The sequence below is a fragment of the Drosophila yakuba genome, chromosome X (genome assembly GCF_016746365.2).
Source record: "Drosophila yakuba strain Tai18E2 chromosome X, Prin_Dyak_Tai18E2_2.1, whole genome shotgun sequence".
Taxonomy (NCBI): Eukaryota; Metazoa; Arthropoda; class Insecta; order Diptera; family Drosophilidae; genus Drosophila; species Drosophila yakuba.
The window spans coordinates 7,195,169-7,219,463 of record NC_052526.2 but is presented as its reverse complement, the minus strand read 5'-3'; the positions used below and the strand labels follow the sequence as shown (position 1 = coordinate 7,219,463).

The window sequence follows — 24,295 nt, the reverse complement described above, 5'->3', positions numbered from 1 at the left end:
GTGAAAGAAATATTATTTTTTTCTGAAAACACAGTTCGATTGGAAATTTAATTACGAACTCAGCGAGGTATGACATTCCATATTTGGACCACTATTTCAAATGCTGTGATAAAAATACTGAAAATTATTTACGCAGAAACCAGAAAAACGATTTTCGGCCAATATTCGAAAATCATCATCAAAGTAAAATAGTAAAATAATATGTTTGTATAATACGGTGAAGGGCTAAAAAAAAACCAAGGATTAATTCGCTTCAAGAAAATCTCATATTGACCGTAATGAGAATGGGAAAAAGCTGTCTCTTTCGATTTATCCCTTCAATTTTCGATTTTACTTGATGCTTGAGGTGCTGTTCTCGTTTTCTCGGTAGCTCAGGGATGCTCAATTTGCTGCAAATCGTGCATAAAATTTGAGTGTGCATTTGGCACACAGGCTTGCTCAACTCTTCTATATGTTTTCTCGATCCAGTTGGCTTTTTTGGATGGCCATTGCCAAAGTCATCGCAAAGTACCCGTCGTCATAATCATTGGTCGGCAATGTGTGTGTATTGGCATGTTTTAATTAAACGAAATTGCTTGTATCCCATTGATGGCTTAATACGGGTCACATGTACGCCTATCGGTGTACACGAGAGTGTGTGAGTGCCAGAGTGGCCGTGTGTGCGAACTGTGTGAGCTCTGCCTCTGGAATACTCACTTAGACGAACAGCAAGAGGGACATGAGCAGGACACCAGGAGCAGCCAATTAATTTGGTAACAATACGAAACAGCAGCAGCAAATTAACGAATTGGAAAAATAAATAAACAAAACAACTGGCTAACATACGATATAACATCAAGCTGAATGGACACACAGATGCACCAGCAGACACTCAACTAAATTAGTCAATCATAATGGAGTCACATATATTTCAATGTGAGCTAAGCACAAAATTCTGACTACTCTACACCAGCAGAAAAAAGTATCAAATTAAATTATAGTTTTAGTTTAAGCGATCGTTGTTTTAATATCCATTACGCATACTTCAGTTCGAGTGAGTCAAGGAAATAGCTTTAATAACTATTTTCTTGTACAAAGAAAATATAAATAACATTGCGTTCTTTTCGCTTATGTTTCAGGCGCGCCCGTGAAATTGTCGGTACTGCAGGTGAGTTTTGGCCACATAAAATATTAGCAAAGCGTTTTTCAAAAGCTACAAAATCAACAAAATGCCATGGCCTAGCCATTCATAATTTATGCATATGCACCCCGCATTTTCCGCCCTCCAAAAATGTTGGAATTTTCCCAAGAGCGCGGAGCCTGCGATGATAAGATAAACTTGCACACTCCTCGCCGCCTTTTGTTGTGCGTGTGTATTGTACTTGGGGCATTGTTGTAATGCCATAACAATCAAGTGAAATTACGCTAAATGACACGCTCATTACGGCCCTTCGTTTTTGGGGTGGCTTCTGGTGGGTGGCTAGTGGGTGGTTAGTGGGTGGTTGTTGGGCAGCTGGGCAAAAATCATTGCCTACTTATGAGCGCCTCGCTATGGGGGCGGCTGCCCATTTATTATTTAAATATAAAACATACAAATAAGCGCTTGAAAAACGCGTTATAACACTTTCTCGCACACACTTATTTGCATATAAGAATGTTCATTATGTTGTCAAGTGAACAATAAATGTCAATGCCGGCTCTCATCTGCATTTCTTTATTTTTGCCATTGTTTGGTTGCCAAAAAAAAAAAAAAAACAAAAAATTGAAGATGAAGATAAATCTGTGACAACGCTTTAAACGGTTTTATTGGCTCTTCAAATTGGTCAAAGGCCAGGAATATTATACATCGACCGGCAGCAAAATGTATTTTACGCAAAATATGCCAAGGCGGACAAACTTTGCTTTGACCAGAAGCTTTTGAAGTTTTTCTCACCAAAGTCCCTAGCACCGCCCTTTCCCTTCCGCCACGACTTTCTCCTGTTGCTGGCAGAGAAAGTGAAAGTAAAGTGTAATTAGGTTTGTTTTGCGTGGCTGTCTGCAAATGAAATGCCTGATGGACAAGGCGGGCCAGGATATCCAATGATTATAATTATTAATAATATTATTATTATTAGTATTATAACCAGCCCATCATTCAAATTTAAATTTGGTTGGCATTGGCCAATGATCTTAAATAATTAATTCAAGTAGCAAACACCTAAATCAACACGGCAAAAGAATAAAATGTATTTCAAGAGGCAGGAGATTTTATAGCTTTAATAATTTGCTATAAACTCGTTCGTGCGTGCCAAAAAATAATGAATTTAATTTTTAATGGTGTCATACTTTTCTTAACTAAACAACAACTGCAAGCCGTTGTCATGATGATTTCAAAGAACACTATTGAATAACACACCTGAATGGGGAGCCTTGAGTAAATGTGATGAAAAAGTTTGCCAGACGCTAAACACGCTTTCTAGCAAAGCAGAACAAAACGACGATGACACAAGAAAACAGCAAACTTAGTTCAAGCTGAAAGATATTCAAAGAAAATACTTAAGAATCTGCAGAGAATTATTTAGAAATTCAATACCTAATTTTAATTATAATACAAATTATATAAATTAATAAAAAATCACTGTAAAATCGGTTTTGGTACACATAAATATAGCTTACGTATATAAAATCAAAGAACGCATGCAAATGTATATAAATCAGTTGTATTCAATCGAGAAACTAAAAATAATACTTTTAAATTGATAGTGTTTTTGGGTATTAAAGTTAAGACATTACCAAATAATCGGCATAATCCAATCGAAATACTCGTTGCAAGCCCAGAGTAAATAAACATGTGTATACTCGTATTTTTCAAATATTTTCAATACCTTGAATATATAATTTAATCATCTGGGGGTGAAGCGAGGGCATTTGATCGAACCGCAAGACCGTTGATACCCTATTCCCGCTATCGTTCAGATATAGATAAAGACGCCAACAAATATTGAAATCCGTTTGTCTGTTTGCTCATGGCCAAGTGTCGACTGTCGACTGTCGGTTGTTATCGGCCATAAATATAAATAAGCGAGCCAAAGTGCTTAGCACTCATTGCGCCTCCGATACCATCAAAGGGTATTAAAATCCAAGACGAAAAACAAAGGAAGAATGCCGCCCACTTTCGCAAAATATAAATGTATTTGGCGTGGGGGAAGGGATAAGGGGGGAGAAGACTGCCATTCAAGCGACTCAGTCAGTCAGTTAATATTGAGTGAGCATATAATCTGTTAATAAGCGTTTTATATGCCAAAATAATTTGATTTGCATGTTGGGTCGCGCAATGGATGTCGATTTCTGTCGTTAGGTTCTGTCACGAAGCCTCCAAATTTAGGCGGGGATGGAAAATGGGAAATTGGGGCGTTTTGGGGAATGGAGATGGAAATGGTGGCATGCTTGAGTTCATGTAATTAACACGAAGACCGAGTTTACGGGGGGATCACAATTTTCTTATGTGACTTGACGCTGCCTTATTGCCGAATAACACTCATTTTCATGAGGTTCGACTATTATTATCGCCTTTTATGGACTGCTCGAGTGTTGAGTTCATTGGCTTTATAAGCAATAAGCAGATATCATTGGTGAATATTACACGGTCGATATGTACAATTTATTAAATAACGAAATGTAAAAAACCTGCAAAAGCAATGGGAAATCTTCATTGGTGATTTAAACAAAATCTCAATTAATTTACCTGTGCTTTGATTGATTTATTCCAAGAGGAACCCAGAAACACGATACTAAATGTTGCCAAGCGATTCAAAGGTTCATATTATTAACCAGCAAGTGAAATTGATAAAATGGACACAAAATCATAAAGAAATACTTGGAAACCGTAGACATGTGTGGGCTCACCAATTTCCGATGAAAGCTGTTTTATTATTATTCGAAAGTAAAGCCGACCCAAAAAAATACACCAGATCTGCATGCCAAAATAAAAAATTACCCAAATGACTGACCAAACTGACTGATTGACTGACTGACTGGCTGACTGACTGACTAACTGACTGACTGACTGACTGACTAACTGACTGCTTAACTAACAGACTAGCTCACCAGCTGAATAAGTACTTAAAGCAATGGCAAACATTAGCATAAAGCTGGGCTATCATTTCTAAGTGCGTTCCTTTCCTTTGCCATGTCTAGTGTTTCTCCAGCTTTTCCCTTTCGCAATTTTCCATTTTCTTGCCGTGGTTGTTCCTGTTATTTTAGCTGTCGTTGCTGGGCTGTGGCGAATAAGGTAAATATCAGGCTTACGATGAGTAGCGATGGTGAATATAATAACCATTGAATGTACAAAAATTACTAAAATATTACAAGCCAACACGAAGTTTTCAACCATTTCATAGTTATAATAAAATTGCTTGATTTCAATGAAATGAAATAGTATTTTAATACTCGCTAATACTCGTAATGACATCATAACTTTTGATATCATGTCTATATCATGCAGTTTTCCGGCCATCTGGATGGAATACTGTACCATGAATCTTGGTCCTAAAGTACAATATCGGCCAAAATTATCTTTCCAATTTTCCATTTGTTTTTATTTTTATATTATTTATGTAAGTCCAAAAGAAAGAGTAGTCTGTTGCCTAATAAATAAATACAAATCTAAAATACAAATCAGCTGGCACACGAGAACAACCAGCAGCGAGAAGCCACGAAAGCGTCCGCGTCCTCGTCCTCGGCGGTGTCCTCGCTAAATCTCAGGTGTGCAACAATGGCCACAGAAGCGCCAGCAAAAACAACAACAACGCCCGAAAAGGATATTGCCAGTAGGGTAAAATCTGGATACTCTTTTAATACATAGCGCAAAATGAAGGGCAAGTAATGAATTTTTATAGATACTTTTGATTTGACATAGATTGAATTTTCAACTTGAATATTGTTTGAATTATTTCTTTCTTCTAATTTTATCATTAATTATTAAAATTTATGAAATTTTAATAAAAATAATAAAATTTCATAAATTTTATTAAAAGAATATGAAAACAAATTATATCAAGAAATAGATTGACTTCTTGAAAGGATATCATCAGGCAAAAACAACAACATGAGCATAAGGAGCATAACGTGTGAAACAACTACTTCTCTCTTTCACTCTAACTCTCTCCCGCTTATGCTCTCTCTTTCGCGCAGGCGCCCGGAGAGCGGGAAAAGCTTTAGATTTTCCGAAGTTATTTTTTCCTGTTCTTGTTTTCCCTTTTGGCTAGTTTCTTGCATTTTTTTTTGTTGTTGTCAAGCATTTTATGTTCGTGTGCATTCAACTTCCTTTTTGCCATTCTCAGCCTTGAAAGCTCAGGATGTCACAGCTTTTCGCTCTCTCCCTCTCTCTCTTTTGAAGCGGCTCTCAGCTGACTGGATATCCGTTATACGCTGGCTATTCGCGATTTTGAAAACGCTCGGTTCGTTCAGTTGTTGCTTCACTTCAGTTCTGTTCAGTTCGATTGAGTTTTGAAGCGGTTGGTCTCGAACAGATTTCCCAGGAAGTGTTTTTCTAAAAATTGAACAGCCGTTGTGTTGGGTGTGTGTTGTGGTTTGGGTTTAATGATTTATGTTTGTGTAATTACAATTATTTTATTTTACATTTTATTGAACAAGTTTTCCCGAGTTCCTTTTTATTTTTTTAAGTTTTCTGTATTAAAACAGGTTGCTTATTTGATATACACTGATGCTTGAAGTACAATGGGTTATATCGAGTTCCGGCTAAAAAGGGGACAGAAAAGTAAAGTTGAAAGTTTCGAATGATCAAATTTCAAATAACGTTCCAAAAAACTGCCTTAGGGCTAAAAACTGTGCTACTAACAATACTTGGTATAACAGGGAATGAAACTTCAAAAGCCGGTTCTATACTCCCTAGTTTTGATTTAAAGTTTCAAACATTTTGGATGCTTTAAATATTTTAAAATATTTATTATTTAAAGTATTCAAACAGTTGTTAAATCGGCGTAGATTTTTCAAAATTCCTTCAAGCTCAACAGCCAGCCAAGTGAAAGCTTTTCGCACAGTTTGAGGTCCGCATTTAGGACACTTTCACTTGCCGCAGCTGTGAGCGAACTTTCCCACCTTAAGGCTCTCGGACTTAGATTCGGAATCGAGTTCGGCTATACCTTCGGTAGTGGAAATCGGTCTCGGTTATTGGTTAGTACGTTTTTGGGGTATGCAAACTCATTTTAGCTTTTGAACTCAGTCAGTTCAAATTTACCAGCGGATTTGTGCGGATTACAAAAACTATTCACACGCACACACGCGCGCATCTCACATATATCAGTCTCTCACACAAATACGAACCATTAAACATACACACACCTACCCACACATTAACAAAGAAGCGGACTGAAGGTCCTTAAACGAAAGGAAACAAAACAAAGCGTCGGCAACCAAAAAAAAATAGAAAAAAGAAATATATATATACAAAATATATTGTTTAATAGAGGAAATACAAATTTATATTGTCTGGCAATCGTTGTTCAAATCGCAGTCATATCGGATATTTCAATTGTTCAATTTTTTTGCGAATTATTTTCTGGTGCTACCACAGTGCGTATGTGTAATATCTGAGCGAAGAGTGCTAAAACCAAAAGTGTGCGAGACCAGCGCCATTATCATCGGCCGGAAGTCGGGCAAAAGACAGATCATAATCAGCATCGAAATCGAAATCGGAATCGAAACCTGCACCAGAATCATCGATCACAATCAGTCGAATTAACAAAAATAAACCAGGCAAGTGACCACGCTGCGTATGAGTAATATGTGCCATCTAACAATGATATCCCTAACTTACATTGCCCCTTTCGCTTAATTTTTTCGAAGTCCCCTACATTTTTTTTCGGTTTTTTGTTTTGCTCGCCTCTTTGTTGGCCCTTTGTTTGTTGGGGTTAAAGGCAAACAACAGAAATTAACAAAGGCGAGGGGTGCAAACACAAACGCAAACAAGAACGAGAACAAGAAATTCAAGTCAAGTGCTGCGGCAGTTCTAGATTGTACTTAGCATATACTATATATATATATGTGTGTATATTATGTGTGTGTAAGGGATTTAGGTCTAGAACTAGGTTTTTTGAAACTTTAAAATCGATAGGCAAGTACATTTAAAAATGCAGTCTTGGTAAAGCTAAATTCCGGTTTTTGGTATATCGTTAACAAAATTGGTTTTTACTGAGTGTGAGATTTGATATTTTAACAGTAAACGCGGTTTCGTTGTCATGTGGAAATTGTGTGGGGGTTTAATTATAAAGGTTTAATCAGCAACATCTGCTGCTGTAAAATGTTCGAAAAACTCTATTCACATTCAACCATATTTCCCGTTGTCAAAGATTAAAATCCGTAGACAAAGGCGGTGTATTTCCCAGATTATCATTCGCTTTAGCTATTCGAAGCGCAAATAATTACAAATAATTTGCATTTTGACGACGGAACCAGGTTTGCTCCTCCCTTTTTATTCGCGAACTCTCTTTATGGCTGATGAGTTCTTAAAACTTTTTCATAATATTTTTTTATGGTTTTCCACACTCTGCTGCTGTTGCTGTTGCTCTCGCTGTTGCTGACAGGTCAAATGAATAAAAAACTTTTACAAAATTGATTTAATCAGAAAAACTGAATCTATTATGTCTGCTTTCCATTCGCCGTATATTGTTCGTCATTGGTTTGAGCATGTGAAAAGTATGCAATGCACGGCATGAAAGGCTGTGATTACGTTCTTAAATCCATGGAAAAAAGGGGGACATTTTGCGTGTTCCAGTTAGTGGGTAGGTTTGTGTGTGAGAGTGCTATTAAAGGCCGCAAATTGTACATTAAAATACACATCATCATTACACACGTTTTGGTTCATAATTCTTTTTTTTTCCTTGCAGCTCTTCTATTTTTCCTCCTTTTTTTTTGGGTCAGCGCTGTCAAGAGCAATCAGAGACAGGCTGGGCTTGGCCACTAAATAATCAGAGCACACTGCGAGAAAGTTTAGATAAGTCAGATAAGAATTTCGCCACTAAAGCTAAAAACTGAACATAATCCAGTGTTCTGTTTAATGTTAAAATCCACCCGTTACACATATATTTATTCTAGTACGCATAATAACTTTTTTTCCGTGTAGGTCCTTGTAACAACCTTTCGAGGCCAATTTTATACCCTTTGCTTTTGGACAAGCCTTTGACAGGCATGTCATTTAATGTGAGCCTAAGTGTAGGCTATAAATTTTTTAACGCATTTCAAGTTATGATTTTCCGCCAGTACCACGACGAAGCGCTAAAATACTCACACACCAGAGAACTGCAAGAGTGGCATTTTTACACTCAACAAATTTGAGTGTTGTGTGCCACTCACACCGGTCATCTCGGGTACTTACATACACCCGCTCAAAATATTCGGGTGTCTGCAAGCACCCGAATCAATGCGGCACTCTACGTCGCGGGTGCTGATCACACTCGCCATTCATAACGAAGAACAGAGAAGGTACTCACCCCTTTCTTCAAGCTCTATCCACGTCAGAGCTGACAGCTGGTTGTAGCTCCTGGAAAATAGCTCAGGCACTTCCTCCAGTAGGTCGAAATCACATTGTTGATATCCTCTGCTGCCACATAAAATCACTGCACCACTCACTCACATTTAGTATTTTTTTTTTGAAAAACATCGAAAAAGTGGTTTGCTTATGTAGGACTTTTGAGAAGCGCAGAGGAGGGCACTAATATTTTGGTATTATTTAGTATTATTTGGTATTTATTATTAGTATTTATTATTAATATTTATTATTTATTATTATTATTATGGCTTGAAAAATCAGGCAACTGTAGCGGGTATAAGTCAATGATCCAACTTACGACAACCCTAAGAAAACTAATTCTTTTCAAATCATCATTCTTTAAAAACACTCTAAAAATGCTAATAGAAAACGGTTTAAAATAAGTCAGCTGATTTGAGCTCCGAACGATTTGAGACCTGAAGCTCAAACGTCATTGCAGTCTCCTTAAAATCCGTAAAAATCCAAAACCCGGAATAGAGCGCAGAGAAAACATAAAAATTTAATGAGACCAAGGCGGGGCCGTAAAGTTAAATCCCCGATTAAAGGCAGTCCGGTATAAAGTGTCACCTTAAGGTGGAATCCGATGCAATCAGCTGTTGGAATCCATCCCCCCCCCCAGTGCCCATCTGCCCATTTTGCCCATCTGCCCTCCAGTGAACACTTGCTCCTCCGGTTTCATTAACTTGACACATAAAAGCTTTCGATCCGCTGCAATGATAGTTTTATTTTTGCAACCAGCAGTGGGAACGTTGGCAGAAAAACCTAGAGGAAATTCGAGGGAATAGCTGGCGAAAAAGCCGAGAGGAGGTTGAGGTAGCTGGATGGGCGTAAAGGTGACTCAAAATACGTACTCATAAGGATTTTCGGTGGGTGTTATGGTCATATCAACATACATACCTACATATGTACATGAGTATGTATGTACTGATGCGTACCTTAGCACCTATAAATTTTTATGCATAAATATTAAAACGCAGGCGAGAAGGTCCGTGTGGTTTTCGATGTTCTTGAAAATTCCACTTTACGGGCCCAGTGTCCGTGTTTCGCTGCGAGAGCTTGTCAAGCCCATAAAATTATGGAAATTTTCTTGCCCTTTTCCGGCCATTAGAGCGAGATAGCCATGCATTGCCCCAGACAGGGACAGCATCATCGACCACTGACCATTGAAATTGAGTAACTTGTTAGGCATTTAATGTTATGGCATCGTGGTGTCACTTTTCCCAGGCTGTAAACCGAAATGGAAGGGTCTTTTGGGCATAAGGCCCCCACTCAATCGGCTCTCCCTTTTTTTTCCCCCCTTCTCAATGGGTTTTTATATTTTTGCACCTGTATAAAGTTGCGGCTTGGCAAAGTTTCTACATTTCCCGGCCAACAAACAAAGGCAACTGCCAATCAAAACTTTGGCATTTGTTTCTATTTTGCGGCTCACTTCGATTAGGCCACCTCAACTATACATGTTTTGGCACTGAGAAAAAATTTCGCAAATGTTGCGTTACAGTACATTATTATACTATTTAAATATAATTTAACATAATGATTGATAATAATTTTGATAAAGTATAGTTTTATTTATTTTCCTGTACAGCTAATAGATAGATTTCTTGATTATTGCTCGCCCAAAATTAGACATTTTCAGCAGTGCCCTGCGTTTGAGTGTTGCCAGTTTTAGACACGCCCCCTGACAGGTGGGCGTCAGCAGCTGGAATGGGGGCGTGGTCGCGAATGGGTTGTTGTTGGGTCGCATTGTCATAAACTTTCAACGCGACTGCTACAGCTGTCATTGCTGCGACTGCAGGACCTGTCAAGCGTGAATTTCCGTGCTAAAGATAATAAATGACAAAACCAATAAGCCAAAATACAGGAATACAGGAATACCAGAAACATCCGTGGCATTATGGCGACAGGTGATGGACGAGTGGGCGAGAGCAGTTAACTTTCGTGTTGAGCAGCCATACGTACAAAGTGCGCACAAAGTTTCAGCAACTGAAATAGTTATTTGTGAAAATCGCTAATGGAAAGGAGAAAGTTACCAGAATGCTGAAACGTGTGATGCAGTTGTTCCCTTCGAATTCTTCAATTGCAACCTGCCATATTTAGCTTTCATTTCCACGCATTTTTGCGTTTTCCACCCATCCGCACAAATTAATTTTCTGGTGCGCTTCAATTTAAAAACTTTTTCATAACTAATTTATTTAGTGAATTATTTAGTTATTGCTCGACGAAGCACTAAATTACAAAGTGCGTTTACGGAAACGTGGGCACTGCCTGGGAAAAAGTTATATTGAAATATGTTTAAAAAAAATGTAATGTTTCAAACTTTTAATTTTGCAATAATATAATTCATATATTTACCATAAATTACTGAGAGCAAAAAGACGCTTGACTCACCACTAAGCGAACCAAGCCAAATTGGCATATGTGATCTTTACCCCGTACCGTAACATTTTCTTTGAAAACCAAGGACATGATATACCTGCGCCCACACTCCATATACTGTATACATTATATATTGTATATATACATATATATAGGTATATACAATAGTATAGATGAACAGCTGCCCTCACCTTCTGACATCAGCATAGATCTACATAAGTAGAAGGCAAAGGCCCGCTTCAAGTTAATTACATGCATCAAAAACAACACAAAAACGGGGCCTCGACTCTGTGGGAGAAACATGCAAATTTTCTTGACAACGCCGCACACACACACAAACACATGCACACCCACATACTCGCACAAGTTCACACATACTCACGCCCACGAGTGGTATGCGTATGTGTATGTGAGGCGTCATGCTTACATTAATTTGTTGATAAATTGCGCAAAAATGGGAAAATAGGTTAAAAGCTCTCAACTGACGACAACCAAACCATAAGTTTCCCTTCTAAAAATTAAGCCACAAAAAAGAACCGACGAGAAAAATAATAAAGCGGAAGATTGAGAACGAAATCCGGGCAAAGTCGCATAAAAATATACTCTTTTTAATTTCATACAAAAAAAAACCTATCCAGTTTAAACATTATGAATAAAAATAAGGTGTCCAAATAGGCTTCAATATTTTTCCAAGCTATTCATGTTTTAATATTATTTTTAATCAGTTGTTATGAGTCCTTGCTTTGAGTGCGAACTTTTATTTGGTTTTAACCGAGCTCAAATCTTCCTTAACAGACTGATGCTTCGGTTGCTCTTATCTCTCTCTTTTTTTTTATTTATTGCTGTTGTTTTATTCTAGGGCTTAATTTTTTGTTGTTGTTTTTATAATGCGCGAAATTAGCAAAATAATAAAAGTGGCACAAAACAAGGTCGCGCATAAATAATGAGAAAACAGCGCAAGTTGTTCGCTTCGCTGGCTCTCCATGTGGAGCAAACTGCATGTGGGTTAAGAGGTGGTTTATGCCGCTTCCGGGGGCCAGTGGAGGGTTAAGGGTATGTGGATTATACACTCGCATGAATTAATGCCGATTGTGGATTAGGCGCTGGCATTTTCCGTTTATTGCCGATGCTTTTCATTCAATCGTGAGCTTGTTAAAATGCATGTTTTAAATATGAAAACAAGTTAGTAGGAGGTGAAAAATAGTTTAGCATTTATACTAATCGATAATAATGTAAGCAATTAAAATCCTTTTTATCCTTTTCCTTGAACGGCTTAAATCATTCATAATGTTCTCCGTACGTGCCCTGAAAAATATGCTACAGATGTGTTTCTGTTGAAGGCAATTATTTCATTGAAATGTGTTGATGGTGGAAAGTGGCCCTTTTGCAAATGGCGAACTGGGAAATGGAAAATGGCAAGTGTAAAAGTGGAAAATGGGTGATGGCAAATGGCATTAGGTACTTAGGTACTTAGAGGCGATCCCTGCTGTTCCATGCAATACCATTCCGTTCCATAGCATATCCTAATGCTAATAATATTTTCATATTTTACGCTGAAAGCATTTTGCAAAAAAAAGAAAAGCAGCAAGAAAAATAAAGTGAGAGAGGTGGGTGCGAAAGGGCAAGAGAGATCGGAAGTCTTTGTTTAAAATGTCATTAGCTGTGAATGGCAGCCATGTTGCCATTTTAGCCATTTTCTAAATAACGTACGGAACGTCATGCAAATGCTAAAACCGCATTTGCATTTGCCGGCTGTCAACGTTCAGGCCACACCGAAAAAAGGGAAACTACTCATAAATGCACCCAACTACACCGAGAAACAAAATGAAAAGCCCACAGATGTGTGTGAAGATAACTATTTTTAGGGTAGACCCTAGGGACTTTGCACGTATATTAAAATTATTTTTAGTATTCGAAACAATATTTAAATATTTAGCTTGTTTTTTTCTGAGTGTGGCCACTCGGACTGGTGGGCGTGGCATTGTTTATGTGACGAGTATAAAAGTTTTCCGAGAAAATGTGAAAAACCAAATGCTAGAGATGTCTCCACCTCACCTTCATTTGAGATGTGGAAAATGTAAGACTATTTGGCGTCTCGCAGGTTGCATCTGATTTCTTATGCACAGCTGCATCAAGAAGTGCATTAAATTCGCATTGCATACCGCATGGCACACACACACACACGCATAATGGCATTGATTGTATGGGTGGAGAAAGACTTTCTCTCTCGCTCCGTCTCTCTCTCCCTCTTTCGTTCACATATGTAGAGGTGAACTGCAGCTGTGTGCGCGCCTTAGGTGGGTGGTCCTAAATTATTAAGCACCTCGGACGTATGCATGACAGAGATGGCCCCAGAAACACTCAAATTGAAAGCCATAAACCCAACTCAATGAAGGCCAAATGAGCGGAGACACGAAGACACAGAGTAATGGAGCAAACAACTTCTCAGCCAGATTTTCTCCCAGGCGGAGAAAGTGCTCATTTAAGCGATCTCCGCATTTAACGCAAATATTTTTTATAATTTCTAAATGCAACTAACACGATTTTTAATAACAAGTTTCTTTTAAATGCAGATTTGTTTTGAGGATTAAAATTTTTGGGTTCAAATATTGGACTTCCATGTGCTACCGCCGTTCGATTCCACTTCGATTTGTCAATGGCTATTTCTCCTTTTTACCGCACACCCAAATCAATTAAGCCCTTTGATGAGTTTGCCCTCTGAGGACCATTATGATTAGACACCCATTCACAGTCACAATTACATTTATGGAGTGCAGTTCAACGCCTTCCGTTTATTTTTTTTCTTATTGATCCTTGAACGTGAAATCGTAACCGTATACGTAGCCGTATCCATGTCCGCCTTCATTTTGTTCAAATAAGCAATCAATGTTCATTATTTATAAATGTTTGTTTACCTTAGCATTTTACGATATTTTCCCCCCTCCGTCTTCCTTTATTTTTATTTTTATTTCCCTTTCTTGGCTTTCCTTGTGTTTCCCTGTTTTGTTTTCACACTATTAGCTGTGGCCTTTGTTTGCCTTGGGGCAATGGAATTTACTCAAAAGGATTGGCTCGAACCCTTTTGGGGGCTTAGCAACAGTTTTGCTCCTCCAACGGGATAAGTTCCCTCAAGTACTGTGTCTTACATAATTGAAGGGAGCTCCTAAATTCTATAAACAAAAGATCTACAAATATTATAAATAAAAACCCACGGGAAAACGAGTGGATACGCAATGAAAAAATAAATTTAAATGTTTTCAACAAATAATTTGGCAATCGAAAAGAAAGGTGATGAGTCAAGTTATTTATGTCTGTATAATAAAAAGTTTTCAGCTAAAAGTTTGCTACAAAATTTTATTATAATGAGTTTATCAATAGTTTTTCCAACTAATTAACGACACTCCATTTGCAATGTGTATAAAATATTTACCAGCAGCCTGCAAATGTGCCATGAAAAGTAAGCCATAATTAAATCGAAAAATTCTCTGCGTGCTTGTATTAGGCAGTTTTAATTGTTAATTAAACTTTTATTTGATGTCGATACATTCCGATTGGTTTTTCTGTTATTTGAGATGTATTTGCATGCCGCTCAATTAGTGAGTACTACAATTAAATGACAAAATGCGACAGAGACACTGAGAGAGAGTTGCAAACAAATTGCATTTTGAATGCTGTCCATGGCCAAAAAATTCCGATCCACACGCATACAAAGGTACATACATGTGCTGGCGTGTGGAAATTATGGTTTTGTAATTGGCATATCGCTATCTCTATCGCCATACATCTGGCCATCTCTCTCAGTCTTTTTGTGCTGGTGCGTGCGAGCATGTAATTTAATTAATTTTATAATAGCCATGCCAGTTACAGAGCCGAAAGCAATAAACCAGAGTCAATAATATTTATTTATTCCATTGAGAATTTAGTTTAGCTGCGTTTTAATGAGTTTTCCAGTTTATTTCAAGGGCTCGAAGGGAGTTGCATTGCAATTCCAATAAATTAAACAATTCCGCGCCGATATTTGACTTTTGTATGCCGATTTACGATTGGCATTACGCGCTATTCATGATGAAATCAAAACTATTTTGAATTTAGTTGAAAATATTTAGTCTAATAGAAATGAACAGAAATCGGTAAATGTACATATTTATCAATTTATTTTCCATTTCAATAAAACATTAGGGAGAGAATATTTAGTAGTGATCAATTTGTATAGCTTACATTAAATTTGTAGTTAAATTTCTGTACAACCATTTAAATATGGCATCTTAATATTTTCCCATTGAATGCCCTGCAAGTGACCCACAACTGCTTTGCTTTCCCATTTTGACCCAGAAGTTGATTTGCTGTCCGATTCATTAGCAAAGTTAAAGTTAATTGCTGTCGAGCAAAGTTAATCGAAGTTTCCTCCTAAGTTGATTGATTAGTGGTCGTCGGTCGAAAGCTAAACTAATTTTGAAACAATAAAAAAAGTTGGACGGCAAGCACAAGTGATAATTATTGGCCAGCTGTCTGATGTATTTATTTGCATTATTTTTCCCTTCTCTCGCGTTTAATTTGCAATTGTTGATGCAGCCGAAAATCTCTTCTCAGTCGTAATTCTTATACTTTTTCGCTTCGTTTTGTTTTTTTTTACGGTTTTTGCAACATTAACTAACCCGGCGATGTTCGTTTAAGCCGGAATGCAAATTGACTTGCTTCCGTTGCTATCCACTAGCCGTCTTTTTCGCTGCTTCTCGTGGCGTTTCTTTCTGACATTTGCCATCTCTGTTTATTACTTCCTTGGGCCATCTATTATGTAGATGGCATAAAACAAAGAATGAGCCATCTCCTTCGTCTGGTTTCGTGGTTTTGATTTTCTTCTTTTTTTCACCCACACATTACATACCTCTCCTGTGGTTTTCCTCTTTATCCACCCCTTCTTCACCCTCTTCGTGCTTTTCCTTTTCGACCGATTCCCTTTCGACTTTTTTCCCCCTTTTTCCGCGCCAGCATTTGGCTTAAGTTTTGCAATTTTGAGCTAATTCCTGCGACTACGAAGCCGCTTTTGCCACATTTCTCCACCCTTTTCCTTAGTTCTTCTTCAGTTTCTATCGTTTAGTTGGTGCTTTAGGCACTGAAAAAAATTTTAACGATTACTTAATGTGCTTAATACTTTAAGACTCAATAATAAGACTCTCAAATTTGTAATCTGTATTACTGAGTCTAAATAATAACCTTTAATTGCTTTTATAATCAAGTTGTTGTTCAGGATTTTTGTTTTGTGTACATTCAGCACACCTCTGTTTGATTTTTCCGGAAAATACAGGGGAAAAGTGCTAGATTTATGCATTGCCATGGTGCTTCGCTGGCTTCCCAGATACTGCTCCTTTCGCTGCTCCTTTCGCTGCTCCTTTCCATGCAATTTAAATCCACGCACCCGACAACGAAATGGAATTGAAACGGAACTGAACTGAATGGACGGACGGATTGGCCTATATTGAGATTTATTGTCTCATCGCTCTAATTACAATAAGGCAGTGCCTACCACTGTGCGTCGCCATGTCGCCATCCTTATTCCAATCTCAATTTCAAACCCCCATTCCTGATCCCCGTGGTGAACGCCAAGGAATTCCATTTAAATTACTTTTTAATGTGCTGCTCACACAAACACAAACACACACACACACACGCACAAGGAAAACCTACGCACACAAACGTGCAATCAAATCCCGTACGGAAGTCTGAAAAATGGTTTAAAAATGCATTTAATTGAGGTCGTCCTTTTTCAAAACTCCTGCAAAGGAATACCTGTATGGTGTATGGCCAAAGGGCAGAATGGTTTATTCAGTGATTTCGTTTGACTCTTACTCCATGCCTACCGATATGTTGGTATCCGTTCAATTCCCATGCTTATTCAATCAATAGTGATTACCTAAATGCAGAGGCTTGTTTGCTAGAAATAATAGTTTATGCCCGAAAGCCATCTAAAATCAGCAGAAAACCAATAGTCATAGTGTTTTAACTTTAAAAGCGAAGTCGCATTCGGTTTTGATTAAATAACATAATCCATGTTGGAATTTAGCTCTTGGCACTGTAGATTTTTCACCTGACTTAATTATTTTTTTCAAATGAATACACACAAATGTAATGAAGTAGGAATCGGCAACGATCGAGCTGCCATAGAGTAAAAAATCATGCCAGTCACACACTCACACTCACAAGCCGATATCAGAGCCCGAAATTAAGCCGACATATATTCAAACCGAAAGTACGAAAAACCCTTAAAAACATGTCATCAAGCTTCAAGTCGAGAATTCCGGAACGCGTTAGGCACTCGCTCACGGCACTGGATGGTCCACATTCGCGCGAGGTTGCTCCACCAAATCGCTGTTCGCTGAACCGCTCCCAGTTGCCGCTGCCGATCAGCAAAACGCTGAACGCTTTGGTGAAGCAGACGCAGACACAGACGCCGGCTAAAGTAGTGTGCAAGAAACCGGAACCGGAAGCGGAAACGGAAGCGGTGATCCGTTCGCTGGTGCGACGTTCACGACCGCCGGCAGTTCGGGGCAATCGTACATCCTTTCGGCGCATCCAGTTGGCTCACGGTTCACCAGTGGCCAGTGCCTCCTTGCTGATGAAACCCACCAGTAGTTACAGCAACGCCAATTCCCGTTTGCAAAAACCCATCAAGGTGGCAAGTCCGGTTGCTCCAAAAAAGGAAGTGAATGGGGATCATACCACCGACAATCTGCCGTCCGCAAAGGGTCTGCTCGAACTGGTGGCCGGTAAATGGCAACCGGATATGGAACAAATGCGCTTCTTGTGCAGCGATCATCGCCTGATCAATGTGCCCAGTCCCCTGATGTACTGCCATTCGGAGGTGATGAGGCAATTGGAAGTGGAGAAGCAGCCCATTGAGTTGCGGTCCATTCGATCGGTGACCCTGCTACGCGTCATCATGTGGATGCATCAAAAGACTCTAAGCAGTAATGGAACTGAGAACAGTGCGGTGGCGCCACCTACAGTTGAGGAGCTGAGTCTTTGCGCTAATCCAGAAGGAAACGGAAGTACGAAAAGCGAGAACAGTTGTCAACTCAGTGAGAACCCTCAAGATAATTCTCAAAGCATGGTAAATTCCATATGTCAGATCCACGGCGAGAAAATCAAACATAGTTGCATGAAAACACTTAACAATTCAGGAGGTGTGAAAAATCAAATAGGCAATGACTACACAACGCTCAGAAATGAAGTTAACGAGAACAGCCGTGAAAGCAATGAAAACACCAATCAAAGTAATGAAAGCTTAGACAAAAATTCAGGTAACACCTGCACTCAAACAAGCGACACCAAAAAAAGTTTCGAAAACAATGAGCAGAGTCAAGAAAATTATAAGGTAGAGTGTGCCACAGATACAATATGTAATGGATACAAACGATGCGAAAATGAAAAAACCGAAAACTGCACAATCCCAAATGATAATGTAGAAAATGGTGAAAAGGAAATCATTAATAAGGGGATCATTCAATTAAATCCAAAAAGCGAAAACACTGAAAACAAAAATAGGCACAGCTTAAAAAAAAGTGACAAGAAAGATGCAAATTTAAATGGAAGTAGTCAAGATTATTCTGTAATTAGTGAACAAAATATCAAAATTGGCAACGAGAATAGCACGGGGATCGAAACTTGTGAGGAAGGGCGAAGTATCGAAGGTGAAAGCAGTTATTTAGGCAGTGCAGATGAAAATCTATTTAGTGAACAAGCGATGCAAAATTTTGATGGTGTAAAGGAAAGCAACGAAAATAGAAGGTGTATAGGTGACAATGGCAATGACAAGGGCGATCAATGCGTAAATAACTTAAATGGAATGAAGCACTCTTCATTTCTTCTTTGCTCCTGGGAGGAGCGTTTGTTGGGCAGCGAACTGTACCAGCTGGTGGAGCTCATCCTGGCAGCCCATTACTTGGGCATCGAGTCGCTGACCCTGAACGCCATTCAACATTTCGACGAGCTAATGGCTCAAAGGACTCGATCGGAATGCTGCCTGATGCTGAGGATCAAGACACGATTGGCGGGTGAGCGCCAATTGGAAAACCATCGACCCTTAACTAGGGGGGATACGCTGTCGCAGGGACGCAGGGATCGAAATTATCAGGCAGATAGGGCTGAAACAAGGAAGCATCACTTCGATCCCAATAATCGTATAGCCAGGATGGCCAGGCAACATCGATCGAACGGAAGGCCAGCTGGAGGAGGAGGAGGCGGCAGCGGAGGAGGAGTTGGAGGAGGAATGGGAGGTAGACTGAATGCCATAGACATGCCACGACATCGCCACCATCAGTACTGTTTCCAATCTAGGATTTAAACTCAAAACTTTTGGATTGTATAGGCAATAGACCTTTTATACTTTCATTGTTGCGTTCTCAGTTATCATTTAGTGTATGGTTTATGGTTGGCCTTTTGCTTATTTACCCATGCTCGTCCCATTTATTTTCCACCTTCAATTTGATGATTTATTTAATTGCGAAATAACTGCGAGGCCTTGAGTTGGAAAATGCTTAGAAGACACACGTCAAAGTCGATTAATCCGTTGGCAAAAGGCAAACACAACTTTTTGCTCGAGCAAAGCCGCAAGAACAAGAACATTTTGATTAAATATTGCACTGAAAAAAAAACAAAACATACATATACAGAGCCTTTAGCATACTTGCGTTTTACAAGCATTAGCTGTTTCTTTTCACACAAACACTTAAATATTAATATATTTGAAATATATAAATAATTCAGAAAAACAAATTTTTTCGATGTTTCTATGCTTATTTTTTGTTGTACCGAATCGAAAGAAATTTATCTTCATTGCACTGCGCCTTTAGGAGAAATTAGCATAAATGCAGACAAAATATTGTTTAAAAATGTTCAGATCTATTCGGCGCTAAAAAGACGGAACAGTTTTGTTCTCAGTGCACCTGTGGCATAATTAACTCACCGTGAAATGGGTGGCTGGCTCGAGTGGGTGGTGAATGATGGCGAGTATCTCCACAGCCGATGTGCGGCAATTAAGCGATAAAATATGCAACAAGCCAATTATGCGCACATTAAATGGCCACGACCAACGTGGTCCCTCATATCAATGGGTCGAAGTTCAGGTAGTGCCGCATTTCCCTTGGCCAACAACACTTTCTCCCCAAATCTCACCGCACTTTCCACGCTTTTTCTCATTCACTTCTTATGGCCAGAAAAGTTTATGGTACAACTTGTTTGGCTTGCTGAAAAGGTCATGCCGCATTAATTTTAGATGGCATTGCCGCGAGTTTTCAAGTTTTTAGCGACTTTGCACATAAGCCGTTAAGCAGGAGATGCCGCAAGGACATACAAAAAAACCAACCCAAAACAGGACACTGGCTGAAGGAGATCTTTGCGCGTCTAATGTTTTCGAGAAATGTTTTAGGAAAAACAAAGTTTTTCTCACTGCCAATCGTACTTGCGAACATGTATGGCCTTCTATTGTTTATGCCAACTTATCTGCAGTTTTTCTTTGAAATTGCAATTTTACCTTTCGGTTTCATTTATAATGGCCAACTTTTGCATTTTCGCTTGGATGACTTCAAGTTTTGTTTTCAAATTCGGATTGCAAGTGAAGTATGATTTTTCTTCGGCTTTCTGGGCGATTTTACATGCCTGTTGTGTATTGTTTTAAATCTTTTTGCATGATGCCAACGTCTAGGAAAATAACAAAAGAATCCATAATCAAGAAAACAAATCATTTTGCAAAAGATCTTTTATTTGAAAATTCAGTCAAGCAAAAGGAGACTTTAAAGAATAAGAAGTAGTTTACCTATATAGCAAAAGTAAGCCTTCACTGCTAATTGCTAATGGAAAATTCCGTTTCCGAAAATACCCTCTTAATATAGATAAACGTTCGCTGTTGAGGCCGCAGTTAAATCCGACTTGTGTGAAGTTCAAGGACCCGATCCGTCTGTTTTAATACGTAACTAAAATTATGGAGAGCAATATAAAAGACGTCGGGCAATGCGACAAAGGGAAATTTAATAGACCTAACGACGCCATCATAATGAAGCTATGGCAAACACACGCCTGTACACTCGCACACACATGTGTAGGTATGTGTATCAAGTGGGTGTGTGTGTGGATGTGTATGTATGTGTGTGAAGCAGCCATTTTTATTTCTGTAACACGCATACGCCCCATGGTCTGAATGCTGTTTTTTTTTTTTTTGTGAGCTTTCTGTGCTGTAGTCTCCTTTTGTTATTGTTGCCAAATCGCGTGAGCACCTTAAATGCCTGAATTTATTCGTGACCCGCAGCAAAAGTAAAGAATGAACTTCGATTACTTTTTGTGGCAACAGGTTGATTTGAACAACAGAGCCAACAGTCTGTCCGTTTTCATTTCTATATCATTTGTTTCGTTTTTGGCCATTGCCGTTGCTAATGAAAATCCACACGAACTTTGTAGACAAGTTTTTATATACTCATTACGCTCATAAAATGTGAGGCATATGGCTTTCTGCGAAAGACTTTAAGACTAGAACACTGACGATCAAGATAGTAATTTTCGTTTTTACACCATCTTGGGTTCTTTTTAACCTTCAAAATATGGTCAAGGTAAATATGTTCCAGATTTTATACCCAGTATATTGCTGAAAAGTTATAGATCCCTTGCATTAAACCGTTCATACTAATGATTTCAATTTTGCTTACTTGAGTACTTTTGTATCCTGTTTCCAATTCCTTGTATTTCTCCATCGCTTTGTGCCATTTTCTGCAATTTAACAGTTGATACTTCTCGTTAGCGGTAATGTATAGCAAGTCGGTGCTATAACTACCTCCGATAACCCCCGGCTTATTCCCGCCACCAAATGCCCTTAAGCCGCAACTTTGATAGAGGAGAAACTTTTGTCTACCGCAAGCAAAATGAAAATCGTCCATTGAACTGTGGGCTTGGCCCAAGTCACCACCCACTCTGTCATTTAATCCATTTCAAAGTTTTCTGCTCGGCTCCGCGCTCGCCACATTCAACAATGTTCCGTCTGTCAGCGCAACGAGTTCGGTTGATTCATCAGAAGACATGGCCTCGCCTCGCCTCGGAAAATCGTGTTGGCTCCCCTGGGAAAACGCTTGTGGAAGTGGGGGCCTGGGAGGCAATGCCTTGCCGCATATCGAGCACCAAATCTAGTGGATTCCCATTAGGAATCGGCGGATTATCCATTTTAATTGATTAAACACAATGGCGAGATTTGGCAAGGGGAAATGCTTGGTTTAAATTTTAAACCCTGACCGCAACGATTCAAACTTTGCCGAATGGAAAGACACAAAACTCTGCTTAACTTTTTACTAATTGCAAATATTTGAAGGAACAGTATTGTGCAGTATTGATAGTTTTTATTTCACTTGATTTAAAAATGTGTAAATCATAAAATATATATATTATATATGTAAATGTGTAAAACACATTTATTTAATTTACTTCAATTAACATGAGGCACTGGAACTGCGCTTATAAACCTGATACGGACTGTATTGTCCCGGTGCTGTCTGTGTGATTAACGTGTGCAGCACAGCTCATTCCGAATGATTTATTGAGTGCTGTCTCCTTCCCCGCCGTTTTTCAACCTTCTTCGCCATCCTTCTTTGCTCCACTGATCATTTCCATTGAGTATACGCCCCGTGTGACCACAGCAACAATTGCATATTGTACTTAATATGATGAATATATGTATGGTGGATGTTGGGCGAAAATAATGTACATAATGAGGGCGGTCGAGTTGAGTTGTGTGTTGGGTTGTGTTGTGTTGTGTTGTGTTGTGTTGAGTTGAGTGGCGGGGAATAAAGTCGTAGTCATTGTCGAGCCTGGCCAAGTGGCACAAATGGAGGCAGTCACTCAGTCAAGGAGAAGTACGGCAATAATGAAAATAAAACAACAAACAATAAAGAGCAATAACACCAACAAAAAAACAAAAAACGAGAGAGAGAGCAAAAAGAAAAAAAAAACAAGAGAAGCCAATCAAACAGTCAGCGGTTGTCAATTAAACTTAATTATGTTGTACAGACGAACATACAGGCTTTGCAAGATGTTGGCGACTTGCCACGACAGCAGCTTTCCACCTCCCAGATTGCCACGCCCCACGAATTTCCACGCCTCCCCCCATTTTGCCAGTCAAAATTGTGTGTAAATTGAAAGCTTTAACAAAACTAATTGAGCATAGCAACGAAAATGGATGGAAAAACATACAAACTGATTTGATTTCGTGGACGTGGATTTAGCTGAAAGCACTTGATGACTTCGTTCGTTAGTCAGTCCATACGACATAAATGGCATTTAATTTTCTTGGTTTTAAAATTTTAAAGCATTACCTAGGCAATATAAATGCTGTACACAATCATTTTGGCATGTACAAAACTAGCAATCAAAACACCAAAATTAGTTACAATGGTGCACCAATTAGTAAAACTACTATTGACAAAGCGCTTCTAAATTGGCTGCCCTTTTGTATACATTTTTCAACCAATTTACTTCCCATTCCCCCGCTTAATAATGCCCAACCCTTTTAGTTCTTCCTCACTTTTCCGAACCATTCAATAGTTACCTTCGCCAACAATAATCGTCTGCCTGTCCCATGTCCAGTTTTCCACCCCCTTTTTATACACTTTATCGTCTGTGGAAAACCTGTGATGGGACTCGCATTAATTAGGTGTGGGTGGTGTGCAAACAGGACTAAAGTGCCGAGGAATGAAATGCAGGGAAGCGAATAAATAATAAATGGAACACACAAATCCAGACGCATAGCCCCATATGCATTTTACATGCGATTGGCCACTAAATAAATAAATAAATCGATTTTATTTTCAGCCTTAATTGTTACACACGTTCGTAGGATATGTTGCCAATATGTTTTTGATTTATTTATTCCACCGATACAATTGGTTGCCTTCTTTCTGGCAGAATAATTGCCGTAGCTATATTTATGTATATATATATAAATATTTATACATTTGCGTATTGTTAACTAAAGAAACTTAAATATCGTTCCGTGATGAAAAATTGTATACAATTATATGGAGATGAATATATATTATTTTCCAGCACTCTGTTTTTAGGCCAGGGCTATCTTAAAATATTTTTTTTTAATTGAACAATATTTAATAATTTTTACTTGCGCACATAAAATAATTTGTATTTTTTTATGTAATTTCCATTTAATATAATAAGTCTAATCGAGTTTTTCCGCTCGTTTCTTTTTATATAATTCACAGGTAAGCGGTGTGCGATTCGAGGAGAAGACAAATAACAGCACAAGTATGAATCGTAAGGGCTCGGGGCTGGATGAAGTGTCAACCTAGTTAAACATCCGACGCTTATCCTTCAGAGGAAAAGCACAACCTTCGCCCAAAACCCAAA

The 24,295-nt window shown here is 38.7% G+C and overlaps 2 protein-coding genes across 2 annotated transcripts in view; both read left to right on the top strand.

The window, feature by feature from the left end:
- The window catches only part of LOC6524532 (high affinity cGMP-specific 3',5'-cyclic phosphodiesterase 9A), a 108,646-nt gene that overhangs the window by 21,432 nt on the left and 62,919 nt on the right, over window positions 1-24,295 (top strand). The window contains exon 3 of the mRNA XM_039377873.2: window positions 1,119-1,147. The gene's annotated coding sequence lies outside the window, so the exon portion shown is untranslated. The remainder of the gene's footprint in view (window positions 1-1,118; window positions 1,148-24,295) is intronic.
- LOC6524536 lies at window positions 17,063-19,291 on the top strand. Its single transcript, XM_002100357.4, has one exon. The coding sequence runs from the start codon at window positions 17,172-17,174 to the stop codon at window positions 19,242-19,244; it is 2,073 nt and encodes a 690-aa protein (XP_002100393.2). The 5' UTR covers window positions 17,063-17,171; the 3' UTR covers window positions 19,245-19,291.